Source organism: Gallus gallus, chromosome 7 (genome assembly GCF_016699485.2).
Source record: "Gallus gallus isolate bGalGal1 chromosome 7, bGalGal1.mat.broiler.GRCg7b, whole genome shotgun sequence".
Classification (NCBI taxonomy): Eukaryota; Metazoa; Chordata; class Aves; order Galliformes; family Phasianidae; genus Gallus; species Gallus gallus.
In genome coordinates this window covers 19,783,045-19,802,198 of record NC_052538.1, presented here as the reverse complement: position 1 = coordinate 19,802,198, position 19,154 = coordinate 19,783,045, and the positions used below count along the sequence as shown (strand labels likewise).

General features: G+C 37.0%; 1 protein-coding gene across 10 annotated transcripts in view; it reads right to left on the bottom strand.

The window, feature by feature from the left end:
- GRB14 (growth factor receptor bound protein 14) overlaps nt 1-19,154 on the bottom strand; it is a 68,175-nt gene that overhangs the window by 24,266 nt on the left and 24,755 nt on the right. For 8 of the 10 annotated variants that reach the window (XM_046943817.1, XM_046943819.1, XM_046943818.1 and 5 more), the window contains one exon: nt 2,599-2,755. In XM_046943817.1, the coding sequence (XP_046799773.1) occupies nt 2,599-2,755 (157 nt within the window). Of the gene's footprint in view, nt 1-2,598; nt 2,756-3,411; nt 3,632-4,286; nt 8,185-19,154 lie in introns of those variants that run through there. The other 2 variants (XM_040703586.2, XM_040703582.2) reach the window with 2 other exon arrangements.

Below are 19,154 nucleotides of genomic sequence, written 5' to 3'. Positions count from 1 at the left end.
TTCAACAGCACTCAGACAGCTGTTAGATGTTAAAGAAAATGTTTGCTAATCGGTGAATTAATTATTAATCTCTTCATACTGGAATTTGCACTGACACACTCGCTCACGGTATTTCTCCTTTCCAAACCCAAACACATTCATTTAACTTGGGAGCAGAAAAGGGCTGTCCACATTTCCATGGTTAAAACTTACCAGGGAATAATAAATAGCAGGCAGTTCAAAACTAGAGCACCATTTGATAAATATTTGTTCACGCTACTCATCCACTGCTTAATGGAAATCAAGATCACCCTGCAAAACCTTTCAAACAAAAAATCGGGTTCATGACTATAATTCCACTATTACTCAGTATTATAAAAAGAAGCAAAGGTATCTCCTCTCCAGGTTGTTCCTCTCCTTGGCCAGTAGTGTTGAATCCCCATTCTCACCATCAAGGCAATACAATTCCTTCCGAAATCAGCGTTTCACTTCTTTCCAAAATTATGCCCAAAGCAGCTGGACTGCCAGGTGAATGCAGGACTGCACACCGGCTCGCCAGCTACCACAAGAGCTCCACAGTCATGGGAAAAACAATTTCACTAATGATTTGATACTGAAATCCCCCAGTAAATCATTCAGATTGAAGCAAAAGGTGCCATCTGACAGCATACTATGCAAATACACGAACCTGGACAAGCAGTGCCACTGTTACTCTGGCATACTTTGTCAAAAATGAGTTCTTCAACAGTTTCTACACACTACTTAAACAGCAGTCACACTATAAATTACAGAAAACACTTCTAGTATTTCTATAGCAGTGCTGTCTAAAGCCATTTTTATACTCCCTCTTCTGTAGCAGTCAGTCATTTACAGTCTCGACTCAGATTTAAGTCTGACCTTACTCTGAGCTGGAAGCATCTCACAACTGATACATTCCGTGCAAAAGGTTATAAATATCTTTGAAATGTTATAAAGCATGAAAAAAAAAAAAAAAAAAGGAAAAGGAAAAGAAAAAGAAAAACGTTTGTGGCTGTCTTCATGGGATAAAGGAGCAGAAAAGGGCAAAAACCACTTTCAGCTTCTGTAGCTCATCTTTAAAATATGACTGTTAAACACAATACAGTTTGAGATTCACAGTCAAGCTTATTTTACATAAACGTATGAGTTCAGACTCATGCAGATTCAGTCAGATACATATGCAGTGAGAGGGTTTACTAATATGTTTAAAACACGTTTTTATGTTTATTTCTTTATTTTTGTTTTGAATTGACAGTACTGCTGTTAGCAGGTATCAGTGCTCTCTTCAGAGAATTAAGGCATCCAAGGAGTTTTCTACATATTTTAAAATGCAGAAAGCCCCCCCGTAGACTTCCTTCTCAAACCACACTTTGCAGTGGTATTTTCTGAGTCTGCCTGTGAGGTTGCAGAAAAAGCTTTGGTAACTCTAGCACAGTGGCGGAGCTTAAAAGTAAAATGAAAATGTTGAGTGATAGGAAATTCAAAATATGCATTTTTATGGCATGAATCCTGCTAGATTTTTCTGATGTGATTTCCAATCAAAAACCAAACACAACAGAATCCCGAACAGTAGTACTGTGAAAGGAAGTACAGCCATCTGATTAGAGTATCAGTTTAATAATACATTTTGTACCAGGCTTCTGAATTCATCTTTTGCTGAGCGCAGGCTTTCCCATCTCCTGTATTTTTCAAATCTTTGCAAACATTCCTATTCTCTCTGTATTCAACTTGCCTTAATGTGCTTTATACTGCAAAATTATTCTATATATTACAAGAAGGAACAGAAACCAGAAGTTAAAATTACAGTCATAATCTGAAACCACATATTAGATCTTTAAATTGTACATCTGTGCAATACACACAGAGGTGTGTTGTTTTTATATCTCCCTCACTAGGAAAGCACTACTGGTGTGGAAGGAATTCAAAGAGTTTCTTTTCTAGCAACTTAGAATACTGAGCATAAAATCGCTTCAGCATAGTTCTCTGATCTGCAACTGTAAGTTTAGAAGAGTGGTTTTGTTATGCTTTTTCCCTGTACCCTTTCAAAGTCACAATAAATCTAGCCAAACTGGTTACATTGAAAAATAGATAGCCTTCTCTGATGTGGTTTGTGAAGACTTGAGCTCTACTGTCCAAAAAGGATAGCACAGAGTGACCATTTTCTGTCCTTGGTGTCAGAGATTTCACTCAGACATGCTGGGAATAACAAATATCTTATTTGCAATAAAAATATCCCACCTCTTGCTAGAGATAAGCAGGAAATACCAGTGAAAGGGGGAGAACTGCCAAAGAAAAGCAAGGAAGAGCAAGGAAGAATTTGCAAAGAGAACCTTAATGGTCAGTGTCTTCCAAATCTCTTACAGATGCAGATGAAGCAGTGTGAGACAAGTTTACAGTCACAAAATTCACCTTACTGAAATGCTATCAAAAAATAAGGAAAACAGAAACAACATCCCCTCCTCAAGAACAAATTCACACACACTCTTTCATCTCTTTTTCTCTCCAAGCGTATTACAATTACACCTCTATGTGATTAAAAATAAATAAATAAATAAAATAAAAACTTTATTTACTGTCATACTGTTGTACAGAACGTCTTACCTAAGCCTGTATGAGTAAGTTCTTCAAACAGTGTCCAGTTGTGGTCATCAATATAGTGGTTCTTCAATATCAACAGCTGACATACATCCCTGGCTGTTATATCACTTGGGATTTCCAAAGCTTTGCTACTGTCATCTTCACTGTACACTTTAATTACCTGCAATAAATAAAAAAGCTGAAATATCCAAACATTTAATCTTCAGTTTAGAATCTACAGAAAAGATTGGTCCATCCACTTTACAAGAGCTGTAAATAATCAATAATCAATAATATTAACTGATAAATAATCAATAATCATTTTTCAGTGACATAGACAATGGTGCACCCTCAGCAAGTTTGCAGATGACACCAAGCTGAGCGGTGCAGCCGATACACTGGAGGGAAGGGAAGCCTCCAGAGGGACCTGAACAGGCTGGAGAACTGGGCCCATGTGAACCCTATGAGGTTCAACAAGACCAAGTGCAAAGTGTTGCTCTTGGGCCAGGTCAATCCAAGGTATTTATACAGACCAGGCGAAGAACCCCTTGAGAGAAGCCCCAGTGAGAAGGACTTGGGGGTCCTCGTGGATGAGAAGCTGGACACGAGCCAACAGTGTGTGCTTACAGCCCAGGAGGCCAACTATATCCTGGGCTGCATTAAAAGAGGAGTGGCCAGCAGGGAGAGAGAGGTGATTGTCCTCCTCTACTCGGCTCTTGTGAAGCCCCATCTGGAGTACTGCGTCCAGGCCTGGGGTCCCCAGTACAACAAAGATGCAGAGCTATCCGAACAAGTCCAGAGGGCCACTAGGATGATCAGAGGGCTGGAGCACCTCACCTGTGAAGAAAGGTTGAGAAAACTGGACTTGTTCAGCTTGGAGAAGAGAAGGCTCCGGGGAAACCTTACTGTGGCCCTCCAGTACTTGAACAGAGAATATAAACAGGAGGGGGAACAGCTGTTTACAAGGGTGGAGAGTGACAGGACAAGGGGGAACAGTCTTAAATTGAGACAGGGGAGCTTTAGGTTAGACATTAGGAGAAAGTTTTTCACACAGAGGGTGGTGACGCACTGTAACAGGCTGCCCAAGGAGGTTGTGGATGCCCTATCCCTGGAGGCATTCAAGGCCAGGCTGGATGTGGCTCTGGGCAGCCTGGTCTGGTGGTTGGTGACCCTCCACATAGCAGTGGGGTTGAAACTAGATGATCTTTATGGTCCTTTTCAACCTAGGCCAGTCCACGATTCTGTGATAAACATCATACTCTTACATAAGCTAAAGAAACCGCAAAGGATAAGCAGTGAAACTGAAGGACTCTACAAATGCAAAACTATGGAAGTTCAGAGCTAGTTAAGAGAACAGCAATTTGATTCAAGATGCTCAGAGTTCTGTAGACAACAGAAATAGGAGATGCTACAGAACTTCATGTTGTCACTACCAAGAGCTATGAGTTTTTGTTTTGTTTCTTAAAAAATTGCACATACGCATAGGTATAGAATCAAAAATATCGTCATGGGAAACAACCACCACGTGGAGACCAGTGAAACAAAATGTTCTGAAAGACGTATGTGCAAAAAACACAGAACAAATTATTATTGGGTTTTTGTTTGGTTGTTTTTTTTTTTTTTAATCTTAGTAGATTAAAAGTTTCTTTATTCTATTGAGAATGTTTGGTGGGGGAGGAGGGAAGGAGACAATACAAATTTTCATGACATACCTTTGTCATTTTGGCTATTAAATTTCAGTAAGAATTCAACATAGGTACATGTTTTATAGTCCTGAAGAGTTGGATATCCACTAGGTTCCTGAAAAGGTGAATCTTGGGCTAAACCTGTTTATGCTTAGTTCCAAACCAAAAGGATGAGGAAATTTTACTGCATACCAACTGCTGGAAAGAAGGCGTGTCAATTTAGATATTGTTTGTTTTATTTTGCTTCTCTGAAGAAAACTGAATCAGTGAATCAAATTAAGCAGTTCATTCACTTTACCCTGGAATGCATATCTATTGAAATATGCTACATGTTCTATCTGAAATCCACTCAAAAAACCTAAAAACATTTGAAAACCTCTCACTAAGTTCTAAGTTCGTTAAAGAAAAATGTGCACATTATTGCAGGATTGAATTTCTTTCTTACTAAACTAATGCTTATTTCAAGTACTGAAGGAACACTCAGCCACAAACTGTTGTCCTAATTTGTTACTGCAGCTCCTTATCCTTTTTATGCCAAAGTTGGTAGAAAAATCAGCTGCGAGTTGTAACAGTACTTCCTGGCTCTTGACAGATGAACTAATGACAACCAATGACAGAAATACCCCCCACCAAAAATTAATTAAAAAAAATTAAACAAAAAAATTAAATAACAAAAAAATTTAAATAGCAAAATAAATAAATAAATTAACCAGACCTATTCGCCCATGCTGTCCTAACATATGAACAAGAAAAGTGGACTCCATTTGAAAATCACTTACCAATCAAAACACGTTTACTTACTCTCTTCACCTTACTCTTCTCCAAAAAATTGTTTTCTCTATGTAATCACATATACAACAGTTCTGTTCAAACTCTGGCCCAGCACAGAAAATCAGCACAAAGTCCATGATATTTTTCTTTAATACTTCAGCTAACAAATAGCTAACAGCTCACGATTTCCACGTGGGGTTCAGCCATCCTTGCCATGACACTTATGAAGTGGTGAAAATCTCTCTGATCATGAATCGACATGCTCAAAGCAGAGTCCTCTAGAGAAAACAGGCCTCAGAGAAAGTCAATCCAAAGTCACCAGCAGCCTAAGCTACAGCCAAGTACTTACATTTAATAGAAAGGGCAAAAACAACTCACAATATTAAATTAAGGATCAATACTAGCAAAACTACTATGGCTGATGGCTATGGTTGGTTTTATTAGATTTGCAGGCTTTGGCAGCATTCCTGCCACTAAACAAGTTGGACTGGTAACAACGCAGTCTGCTGGCAACATGGTCTTAACTCATATGCAACAGCTTAATGCCAGACACACAGAAACTGTGGTCTGCAATTAAGGATAAATCAGCATGAAGTATATAAATTCCTGCAGTATTTACAAGGATTCAAAAGTATGGCTGGGTACACTGTGAATGGGGTGGTGGGCTGTACAGTTGAGTAGACAAAACAGCCTCCCAGACTACAGCATGTCCTACTCTGGAAAGTACTAAAGCTTCATTAGTCTCACCGATAAATCTGTGTCAGGATGAATCTTAAAGAAATTTATAGCCTAAAGTGCCAGAAAGGAGTGACACCATGGAAGGGGAAAATAAGATTGAAGTGACTTTCTAGATATTTCTCCACATACTTTGAGCTACGCCAGTATGAGAAATCACATTGGTACACTGGCTACAGAAACTGCCAGTACACATCAGCAACTACGGTTTTCTCCAAGTCCTCATCAAGTTAGGTGTTGGGGTTGTTTTACAGCAAGAGCACGTATAACCCATGCTGAGGCCCCTGATGGATGGTTTTTAGAGAAACTCTTTCTGTAAGGGTTAAGAGTAGCAGTGCAAATGACTAGATTCTTATTGCTGGAGAAATAGAAAAAGACTTTTTAAAATGCTGAAGACAGCAACACAAGTCATGATAATGAGGTGCCTGCAGCCATTCAGCTTGGGGAAAGGAAAGCCTTGGAGGTGGCCTTGGACTACAGCAGCACAGCTAAAACAAAACAAAACAACAACAAAATAGAAGAGATTGTATTCTTTGAGAGTTTTCTCACTTAAGTTTCTCAGTATAGGGATATAAATCCTGTGCAAGTCTTGGACAACTGATCACCTCAGCTCACAGCTATGGCATGTGCTACGTTGTAAAATACAAATGCTTTGCAATTTTTCCCTTCCTGGCAAAGGATTCAAATACAGCAGGAGACAACGGGCAGTTACCTAAAAGAACCTTCTGAATTTTTTTTGCAGTTTTAGTTTAATGAATTGGATGTGATAGTGTAAATCTCAACATTTAGAGTAACATTAGAGGGATTTTAATTAGAAAAAGTTGCTCAGTCCACATTTTCTGCTGTGTCAAGTGTAAGATTTGCTAGGAATGTACTTGTTCCAAAGGGAGTGAAACACATGAAAAAGGATCAAATCAACTTCCCATTTTTCCTTGCAAACATATTGCAATAAATTCTTCTCTTCCAAAAAGTAGATGATGATTCAAGACTTAAAAGACTATGCTAGAGATGCAATTATGTTAACCTCCTATAAAGATAAGAATGCTTGAGCGGATACTACTTTATTTTTATTAGCAGTTATCATTACACGAGGTTAGCCAGTCATCCTCTCTCTCTTTCTTTTTTCCCTAAAAATTTTCTCAGAGAGTAGCACACAGGAAAAGAGCTGCTATTTGAGAGCAAGCTAATATTACCATTGTCATTACCATACACTCTAAAGCTTACTCCTAAAACCAGCTATGCAATTTCCCTCAACTAGCAGACTGCAAGAAAAAAAGAGGCTGCCTCAGTCATGCTCATATTGTCTTTCCTGTCTAATTCACAAACACAGTGATTTTAGCCCTTTCCAATGCCAGAAAAAAAATAAGAAGAAAATCTAAATACTTTCGATTTAAGCCACTAGCAGTAAGAAACTAGCAACCCCAAGATCTTAAAAGAGGAAAGTATGAATCTGCGCAGGACAAGCATCAGTAATTTTCATTGCCCACAGGACTAGGCAAGGAAGTATAACTTTCCTATGCATCTTCTTTCCATTTTTCAGTATTTTAAAAGTCAGCCAAATTCCCAGAAGTATGTGCAGTTCATCTTTAATTTCTCCAAATATTCTATTGCTAAGAAATTTTGCTTCAAAATAAAATATATTATTCTATTTCACTCATCATCTTAACTCAGAATGTAGAATAAAAGTTTCAAAATTGAACTTATGATTTAACAAAGAGAAGGGAAAGAAGACACTGTTATAGTAGAAAATCAGAAGAAAAAGAAATCAGAAACTGCTTAAAAGAAGGAGGTATAAGTAAAAAGGCATAAAAAGCAATCTGTGTGGAATGAGCAAAAAAAGGCTGGACTCTAGTCTCTCAAGTTTTCTTCCACACTGAACCAACTTTCCCACTACAATAATTAAGTAACATGTTTCATAGACTTTTAAGACAGTGTCCAAGTCTGATTCTTCAGAATTTTCAAGCCATCTGTTCTGGAAGTTCCAGTCTGCAGAAATGACATAAACATATGGAAAGACCATACCCTATATTGAGCAGTTTCAAATTTCAAACTCTCTGTCCTAATGTGTGAAAAAGGCCAGGTAGATCCAGCAGAAAAAGAAGTGTAGAACACATGGAGTCTGCATTTGGGTGCCTTCATCAAATGACCTGACAGTTACAGGATTCTGATTACTCCTGGATAGCCATTAAGACAATGGACGGTCAAATATCAAGCCACTTTTATAAATAAAGCCACGAGTATCTAATTTGAGCTTGTAATTTTCACATTTTTCCCCAATAAATAATTGTATATTTGATACTTACATAAAAAAATTCAGTCAAATTTCTATCAGATGCACAGTTACTGTATGCAAAATCAGGCCCCCAAGAGTTATCTTCCAGGGTGCTGGACTTCCCCAGAGTTCCTGCTAACTTCTGTCAGGCTATTTGTCTGAAGTATTTGGTCTCCATCCTCTAACCTTGCCCCCTGCTAGATAATATTTTTGTTTGGTTTCGTTTCTTTGTTTCTCCCACTTATGTATCTTGGCAGAGGGCAGGGGAATTTGAAGTTCATTTGAACTACAAAGGAAGCACTAGGACATTTCTAGCATTTTAAACTATTTCATGACTTCTAGCAATATGTTTTTAGAGACCTCTCTTTTAAGACAGCCAGGAAATTCTGAATTCATAAAAGTATTTAAGAGCAGATTAACTCATAACTAGCTAGAAAGAAAAAAAGGGGAAAAAAAGCTTTTGGTAAAGTTAACTACATGAATGTAAGGCTTTCTTCTCAAATATCCCAGCGTGCAATTAATAAGCCAGCTTCCAGCATTCATCCAAAAGGAGAATTTCTAGGCTGAAAGGATTCCTACAGTTTGCAGAAATCTACATCTGCCATTTAAAAAAAACTTATGAAAAAATGCACAGCTATAAGATGTAGCTGCTTGTTGCAAAGCAACTATTTTCTCTCTTGCTGCAAGAGCTTTCAAAAATTTGTCCTGTAAATGTCCCTGTGAGGCAGAGATGCAAAGAAATGAAGCACAGACAAAACAAACAGAGAGTTCATGAGTATTTTAGGCATGCAAATCCAAATTTGTGGTCTTCAAGCTTGTGAATCTCTCTTCTGAAGGATGGTTCATAACGCGCTGCATGATTTCTGTGCAGACCAGTAAATGTGTACTGGGAGGGCAAGAACTGTCACTCAGTGACTAGGGATAATTACCTGCAAGCCTGTACACATGAGAAGGCAGCACATCTGAGTTCTACTATGTTACCCACAAAAAAATTCACGTGAAATACTGGTCACGTGGAATCCAGACTTCTTACTTGAAGCAGATTATAGCTTCAAGAGGCAGAAAAACATACAGATAGTAGCATAGGTGATACAAACATAAGATTTACATCTCTATCGAGCATGGACTCCCTGTATTTCTAACAACTTTGGGGAGGAAAATTTTAAAATACTGCCAGCAAAATTTTCTATCCTGTAGCTCTGAAGTTCTGAAATACCTTGCTTTCTTCTTGAGATATACAACAGAAATATGATAAAAAACAGACAAGGAAGGAAGATTGGACACTTTAGAAGAAACACGAAATGAAATTACCAGCTTTTACAATAGCACTATCAAAAGTTTTAAAGGGAAGTTGAACACTTTGTACAACATAAGACATACAGTGAAGACCTGGGAGAACCACCTAAAGACACTGGAGGTAAGTCAAGACTCCACACAGAAAAAACAAGGACAGTAAATACCAAAAAAAAAGGAAGTAGTCACCTAAAGGAGAAGGGATCTGTTCTATCATGTGAACAGAAATAAACGTTGTACATACTTATCTGTTACTGAGTAAGTTACAGTCCCAAAAGTTGTAAAAAGATTAATAATCAGCCATATCTCTGTCTTGCAAGGTGACCACTGTGCCAAGAAAGGAAGAGTAGTCCAGGAAAATTGCCTGGTTTTCCTATCACAATATAAAACACGTGACATTTTTCCAAGATCTACTGAACAACTATTCTGTTGAATACTCTATTAGAGGTATTAATTAATTAATTAGGACACCACCACCAAACACATAACCTTTTAAGTACTGATGCGGTAAAGTAACAAAAAATATTTGAGATTTCCTGTAGGCAATACTAAGTTTTAAAATATTCATTTTTCATCTGAGTTTCAGCAAGCCATCATTAGTCCTTCAGTTTCCTTGTAGTATATGGTGCATGGGAAATTAAATCTGTTTCTGTACAGCAGAGTAACAGATTGAACTCATTAAGATTTGTAAAGCACTTATACTTCCTCATGACTACTGCTTTAGATCTGTAAATATGTTGTATTATAAAAAAAAAAAGAAGGTTAAATTATGCAGATCTCCAAATTATAATAAGCTATGTACAGAAATATACCAGCAAAGTTCTTTCAAACAAAGGTTATGACAATTACATTATGATGTTAGAAAAAATAGCAGAATGAGGACAATGCTGACTTGCAATCATCTCAAAGACAACATCAGTAAAACTGAAGAGTAACAAGGTTTGAAAGACAACAAGAAAGTCAGAATAATAATATCATTATTTAATCCTGAAGTTTATACATACACTTCTTCAGAAGCAAAAACAGTTATAAATAGCAATAAAAGCTACAAAATATTTGAGATTTCTATAAAGAATTGATCAAAAGGGAAGGTCTAGGGAAAGCAGCTTCCACACTTGGGACAATTAACTCACAGTACAACTAATTTTAGAACAAACAAGTGATATTCTTAAATATGCAACTGTAGTTGGAAGGTGCTTTGCTCAGTTACTATAATTAGATCATTAAATACCAAAAATTACATTGTAAAGTTCATCATACTTTAAATAGGAACTGCAGTAATAAATAACATACAGATTGAACATTGAAAGTGAAACCATCAGCCATCACCACAATAAATCAAGAGGAGCAAATGCCAAGGAATCTATTTAAAAAAAAATGTAATAAAGCCCTAAAAAATTGCACAAATTTGTATGGGAAGTGGGCAAGGCGTATAGGACAATTTATTTAAATAACAAGTCTCAAATTATCAGGTTTTCACACTATGGATACCCCAAAGAAAGCAGCTAAAAAAGCATTTCAGGTACAACCTGTAAAGTGCATATGAATAACTAGGAAGTTGAGAGGGAATTTAAACAACATGGACAAAAATAATAATAATTAAGTAATAAAATTCCATGGAATAGCATTACATTATTGAGCAATGCTAAATGTGTACATTAGCATCTAACACAGAAGCTCGTGAAAACACTCGTAGCCATGAGAAAGGCGAAAGTTTCCTTGCTCCTGTCTTCTATGTACCACTTATTTGCAATCAGCTAATAAAATGTAGATCACTTTTCAATCTCAGTGAGCAGTACATATGAATCCCTGGCTATTTTAGCTCAGTGTGTAGATACGTAGATCTTGATTAAGGAGTTTTACATCTTATCCACTAAAAATATATGAGGGCCACTCCAAAAGCAATGTCTCCTGTTTTATTATGTTGGCCCACGATCTGAGAGGTAAATGTTGGTAGTATGGCAGTAGAGGTTGAACTTTCCCACCAGTATTATGTTACACTTTGTTGCCATGTGACAGATGGCAGCAGAGGGGCAGTCTGACAAAATGGCGCCAGACACAGAAGTGCTGATGAAACAAAGGTGCGTCACTGAATTGTTCCATGTGGAATAAATGGCACCCACTGACATTCGCCAACGCTTGCTGAATGTTTATGGAGACCAAACAGTGGATGTGAGTGCAGTGAACTGGTGAGTGATACATTTCAGCTGAGGCAACTGAGGGTCACCTCTACTGGTGTAGATTTTTATGACTGTGGCATGCAGGCTCTTGCTTGTCACTGATGAAAATACATATCTAATGGTGATGACTATGCTGAAAAAGAGTGTTTTGTAGCTGAGAACTTGCTCTATTAAATGGTGTTATTGAGCACTTCCTATCTGTTTTAGTTTCCATGGAAATAAATAGGAGGCATTACTTTTGGAGTGATCTACACAAGTAAATGATGAAGGCAGTACAGTGAAACTTGAGCAGAATTCTCTAACCAAGGGGAAGTAATTTTAATATTCAATGGAGAACATGACATAATCTAGCCTTAGAACACATACATTTGTAAGCAAGCTATGGTCTCCTATACTTATGCAACACTATATCTGAGTGTCAAAATCCCCATGCTCCTTTACATGGTTGAGTTATGTCCAAACAACACAGTTCACAATACAAAGATTAAGTTATTTAGGCCAAATGTACATGTTCTATGCCATGTTATCTTCCTTGGGAGCTACCAACATTTCTCACAAAACACATAGATAAGTGCTAAACTAACTAGCAAGGCACAAAATTCATCTTGCTAGTGGCTATGAGTTTTATATTTTTCCCTGGAAATCAAGTCCTTCATCACAAATGTTGAAAAGCTCTATGGGTCAATTTAAAGAGCAATATTCATACTGGACCTGATTATTGCATAGAGGTTAATAAGAGTGTACTTTCAAGCATATTTTTCTTCATTAAAACTTAATTTAGTGCTAATGAAATAGGTTAGACAAGTGGAGATGAACAGCTTATGAGTCCTATTAGTAAACTTGTGCTATTTAACATCTTCAGTCATTTCCTTCCACACTGCCTCCTAAGTCTTAACTTTATATATATTATAGTAATTCTATATAATATAAAATAAATAAATAAAGTAAAATAAATAATTTTACTGTTACTTTACAATAACAAATCTTAGAATACAATTATGATATGCTGATGGACAAATACCCAATGAGATGAAAAGAAATACTACAAGAACAGTTAGATGAAGGGTGAACTATTTGATGGATAAATACTTGATTTGATGGTGACAGCTAAGGCTGTGGCCAATGGCTCTACATCTAGGTGAAGGCCAGTGATGAGATGCCCCCAGGAGTCCGTCTTCAGACAGGTGCCAGTCACCTTCTTTATCAGTAATATAAATCGTGGGATCAAGTGCACCATCAGTAAATAGTGATCAAGTTGATACCACAGAAGGAAGGGATACCACCCAAAGGGACCTGACAAGCTTGAGAAGTAGGCCCACATGAATCTAATGAGGTTCAACAAGGCCAAGTGCAAGGTCTTGCACTTGAGCTATGGCAATCCCAGATATATGTATGGACTGGGAGAAGAGCTCACTAAGAGGAGCCCTGTGGAAAAGGGCCTCATGGATGAAAATCATTACATTAGCTAGCAGCATGCACTCGCAGCTAAGAAGGCCACTGTGTTCTGGGCTCCATCAAAAGAGAGGTGGCCAGGAGGGTGAGGGAGGTGCTTGTCCCCATCTACTCTGCGCTTTTGAGGTCTGAGATTCAGAGTACTGCATCCAGATCTGGGAACCCCAAAACAAAAAGTGTGAAACTGCTGAAGCAAGTCTAGAGAAGAGCCATGAAGATTATCAGAGGGCTAGAGCACTTCTCTTAGGAAGAAGGGATCATAGAACTAGGCTTGTTCAGTCTGGAGAAAAGACAGCTCCAGGGAGACCTCACTGCAGCCTTCTAGTACCTCAAGAGAGCTTATAATCAGGAGCGAGACAGACTTTTTACACAGTCTGATAGTGACAGGACAAGGAGAATGGTTTAAAACTGAAAGAAAGGAGACATAGATTAGATATAAGGAGGAAATAAGAGTGTGGTGAGGTGCTGGAACAGATTGCCCAGAGAAGTTGTAGATGCCACATTCCTGGAGGTGTTCAAGACCAGGTTGGATGGGACCCTGGGCAACCTGATCTAGTGTCTGATTTAGAGGATGGCAAATGGGGTTGGAACTAGATGATATTTAAGGTTTCTTTCAGTGTAAGCCATTTTGTGATTCTATTACTTAGAAAAAGTGATGGAAAATCATACTACAGGATTCAAATAATCTGACCTGAAGGAGGAACTTCAGTAATTCATTTTTTTAAAAAAAAGTCTTAGAAATAGTAAATGAGCAGAAAATGAATATGGTTCTCAGTACACCAGTGTGCATTATTCCCCAAACTAGAAACATGATAGAAGTTATCTACAAACTACAACATTTTCCAAAGAAGTCATGTATGAAGATCAAAGGAGAAAGGATTTTAGTATATAGCCGCTAAAATATAATCATGGGTTTTGTTTTCTGTGCACTACAAAGCTAAGGGCAGAAATTTATCAGTCTTATGTTTGAATAGCCTGTCCCTATTCGTGTCAAAGCATTAACATTATTTAAAAGAGGCTTTCTGTATTTAATAGTGCAGTTTGTCTAACATATCCTTCACTTGTCAGAGATAAATAGAATGCTGTGTTCCAGCACAAGAGAAAGAAAATCTGTTACTGCCACGTTCTGGCTGCACTATGTGTTTCTGAAGAGATAGAAGCTATAAAAAGAAGTACCTATTGTTTCTACAAGGGTTTTCATCCTATGTTGCTGATTTCTCAGCAGAACAGACCTCTCGATGAAGCAGAGAAAGACTAAGTCTCTAAATAACACCAATTTTGTCAACTAACCCAAGCTACTACAGGAACACAGACAAGACAGGGAGCACCTGGGCATGGAATTTAGGCCTTGTAATTATAGGTAACAACTTAATAGCTGTCTAATACAAAAGAGTCACTAAAATGAGTGGAACAGAAAGATCGTTTTAAGTGGATGATGTAGAAACAGAGACTAATCATTTCATAAATTCAATGTACTTTGGTAATATTTACCTCTAACCATTTGTTCTGAAAGGAAAATGAGGTGTAAAGATGGAACATTCTTCACTCATACAAGAAAACTGCGAATCCGCCTATAAATTTGTCATCTCTTCCTGGGGTAACCTAGATCCAGAGGTTTTCTGGACTGTCTAGCTGTTTTTATTCTTCATCATTCACAAGGAATATTCCTATCATCATAAATGTGTCTGTAGTTTGTGTTACAATCTTTCTAAAAATCTTATCAAATGGGATATTCAAAAGTTTGGTGTCAGACATCAACCCAACAAGAGTCAGAAATCTGTATGACCACATGAAGAAAAACATCTCGAGTTTGTATATGCAGCTCATGGATAATTTGAGATGTTGCTATGCCTGGCTGACAAGACAAGCAAAGGGCTCCAACTGATACTCAGTCCAGCTACTGTTCAATTGCTAATCTCTTGGAGAAGGGAATTAACTGGTTCAAAAAAAGCAGAGTAAGTGGTCTAAGAAGAAAGTATGATGTTATGTTAGGGTAAAGGTTGGAGGTGGAAACAATGCAACGTGTAACAAGGATGATGAAAAAGACTGAAAAGAAAGCACAGTATGCTCAGCATTAGAGAAAGAGGATTCTAGTAGGAAATAAAGGAAGAGCACAGAGGTCAGCTGAATGCTTCTCAGGTTTTAATAAGAATTTTAGTGGTGACAAAAGGAAAAGGTATATGAAACTAACACTACACAGGGGAAAGACAGGCACCACAGATGATTCCCCAAGTTATTTATGATGTCCAAGCAGATGTATTTGTAGAGCTACAAGTCAGCAGTCCAAGATCTGCTAGAGATTGTGACCTGACAGAGAGAGATGAAATATGTTACTAGACAGAATGTAAATGAGGAGTAACACACCTCAACTCTCTAAGCCTTCATGGATTCAGAGCCCCAGGTCCAGCAAAACATCCACTTCTTAAGCAAACAAACAAACAAACAAAAAAAAAGCTTAGAAAATCTGGCTCAAGAAGCTGGATATGTATTCTTGAAAAGTTTGACTTGCCTTGCTTTGTGCTGTTCCTTAGGCACCCATTATGCACTGTACTGTACCAGAATAAATCTCTTCTCATGCAACAACTTTAAGCTATGGAAAACAAGTTGCCTTGAAATATGTAATCATAAATAAAACATTGAAAGCAACTTATTAAGTGCAACTATGAAAAAGAAGATTTTGGAATACAATACTAAGTGTTGGAGATTAAGACGGATTGGAGCCAAGATAAAATCATCAGTATTACAATAGATTTATATTGGTTAAAAAGCAACACCATGCAAATGATGAAGGGGCTTGGATCTGAGTAATTCCTTAATGAAAGGTGATACATTTTCTTTGTACATATTCGTAGATCTCCATTTTATCAAAAGTAAATAAAATCTTCTAATTTTTCATGCATTTGCTTATGTATCATAGCATACTACAAGTCTCACACAAAAGGCATGTAAGTATGTGAAATTTGATTTTTAACACAGGGCTATCACCAGCACCAGTTTCGCCCTTCATATAAAGCAACGTAGCATAAGAAGTAAGGCTTCTTTTCTTACTACAAGTTGAAATAACTATTTAGCAGTGCTGTTGATATACTTAAAGGCTCAATAACACAGTCTGCAGGTTTAGTTCTGACTTCCTGAAGCCTAATTTATTCAAGAGGAGACTAAAGTACTACAGCTAGAAAATGGCCAAGCAATTTTTTAAATTGATGAAAAATTTTTATTTTTTTCCCCCAAAGGATTTCTGCCAGCAGAAAAGGATTTGAGCAGAGTAGGGCACTAAACACAGCCAATTTCCTTGCTTACTCTATGAAGGTTGTTAGATGTTCAAAGAAGGCAAGAGGAAACTAGAAAATATATCAAAGATCTGTTCAAGAACTGAAGAGAGAAGGAAGATGGAGTGCAACATTAATTGTGCACTAAACCTTGTCAAACTATACAAGGAACAAGTAATGACCGAGTACATTAAGCTACTGAGCTTTTAAAAGACTTTCTAAAAAGCTCTGCACAGTCATTCCTCACTCTCGTACACACACATGCACCCTTCCCCACTACCTTTCATGGCAACTATGCAACATAGTGCTATACATTTTAAGTTTCAAGATAATTGACAGTTTTGTATTCAAAATATTATATAAAATTAGACTGCTTATAGAGTGTGTGGAACAACACAGGACAGAACAAAAAAGTGTCACTCCCCCCACCTCCATACAGTTAATTTTATTTATATGCTGTGAGATCATTTTGATGCACAATAAAAATGGTAGGAAATGATATTGGTTTCATGTTTTTAGAAGCATTTAGTGTGACTGGTCAACTGGTATATGATTGCTATACCAGAATCCATCTTTAGATGACTGAGTATAGAGAGTAAAGTAGAGTACTGGATCAAGATTATTTTAGCTAAAATCTTCCTTAGGGAGGAAAGAAGTCCTGCATTACCTTCCTCCTAAGGAAGTCCTGTCAGTAGCTCTTTCCCAAACATTTCCTGGACCTAACCAGACCACTTCCACAAAATGAAAACGCAAGTCTGCTTCCCTCCTTCTTCCCTGTCATCCACAAACAATCTCTACAGTCACATCAACCTTGACCATGAGTAGATAACTTGAAATCTGCAAGCACAGTAAGAAAGATGAATCAATTCTAGGCAGTTTATCCATTCACAGCTAACACAATATTTGTATACTCCATCAAACAAGTTTCTGAGGCAAGAAGTTTCCCTGGAGACTTTCAAGACAAGGCTGGATAATGCCCTGGGCAGCCTGATGTAGCTGTGGTGTCCCTGTTCATTGCAGGGAAGTTGGACTAGATGGCCCTCAGAGGTCCCTTCCAACTCTAAGGATTCTATGATTCTAAGTAGACACCTGTAAAAATAGTTTCACAAAGTTTTTAATATTATCAAGAGGAAGCAGGAATTCCAGGTCTCCCCAAATAAAATGCAGCCTATTTCTCATATTTCTCATAGATTTTCAAATCATTGCAGGATGTTGCTCTTCGTCTTTTTATACTGCACAAACAACAAAGAGGGCATGGTTGGTGTTTATCTATCTTTAAATGACTGTTTTTCAAACTATCCTTATAAAGAGATGCTTCATACATGAATGCTTTGTGTGTCTCCAGATATTTATAAAAGGTATCCATTTAATGACACCATTACAATGTCACTTAAATTGCATATATGTATGATTTCCAGATTAGCACATTGGCCTTTCATCTAGAGGAACCCAAATGCAAAACTGAAAAACTCTCACACTCTTAGACTTGCAGACAGTCACTGCTAATTCTCAATATAATTTGGCTTAAGTAACCATTTCTACTTGATGGGAGGTGTGCATGTTAATTACAGAGGTACACAAATTCAGTCCAGAAAAAAAAAAGCTGGAATAAAGATCCAGAAGGATCTCAGAAATCGCCCAAATCCAACATGCAATCTAAAATGCATTTTCCTTCTCTAATCATACTTTTAATACTCAGTTTATTCTTCTCATCATTCAATCTAATATTTCTTTCTGAAGAATTATTTCTTCCATTTAAGAGAAATAATGTAGTATCTTCAAGAATCATTGGTAAATACTCAGCTGAAGTACACAGTACCTGTTTCACATTGTGTGACAATGTTCTACAAAGCTTCCAGCTGATGTGAAAAAAAAAAGCCATAAATCTGTTCTTACACTTTGCATCCAACATCAGGTGTATAAGTACTCTTCTACTTCTCTACAGTACATAGAACTTCTGCAGATGTTTGTCTTTAATAAATAACTGGCCTGTAACAGGCTGTGAAACAATGTGCTGAAAACATTATGATCTTTTAAATCCAGTGTGTTAAAAACATTTTTGGAGGAGTACAAGGTTATTCACCAAAAAAGATTAAAAAAAAACATTTAACTGTGTTGGATTAATTATATGTCTAATTTAGTCTACATACACACTATAAATCTGGTTATAATAATATTCAATATGCATAATTCCCCATGGTTTTCAAGCAAGTCATTTTTCTGCTTGTGCTAAAAGATTCTTGGAATCTAAATGAGGCTCTGTAGCTTTAGTTAAAAATATAATATTTGAGAAAAAAAAACATAACTGTGATAAGTACTTCCTATCAAATTTTAAAACAGTATGAAAAAAAAATGGACAAAGCATATTACTTATTTGGAATGAAAATGAGGAAAAAAAAACATTTATTCGGTGAAGTGGTAGAACAGCCACACTGTCACATTAATAATGAAAAATAATAATGAAAAAAAATGAAATAATAATGAAAAACAATAATAATGAAAAATATCACCTTTTGTGAAGGAGAAAAAAAATAAAAACAATTTTCCAGTACCATAATTAAACTAGACTTCTTACACAAACACTAATGCCTAAATTAGAGTAATAATAATTTTGGATGATCAGTAGCCTAAAATAATATTTTACAAGTTAATGTTGAAGTTTCTCATGGCCATGCAGTGCTAACACAACATTTTCAGACTGCCCATTGCCAGGTACTTTTGCATTACAAAAAATAGAAGATGTAGTACTTTCTGTAAAAGGTGATCAATTTCAGTTAACAGAAATATTATTTAGAAGGAGAATCCAACGCAACCAACGTGAAGACACTATGTATTAGGATAAGACTAAATTAGATCTCTGTGTTTCTGATGTCCACGGTATATGTATTTGCATGCACACACACGTATTACCCTTACAAGCAAG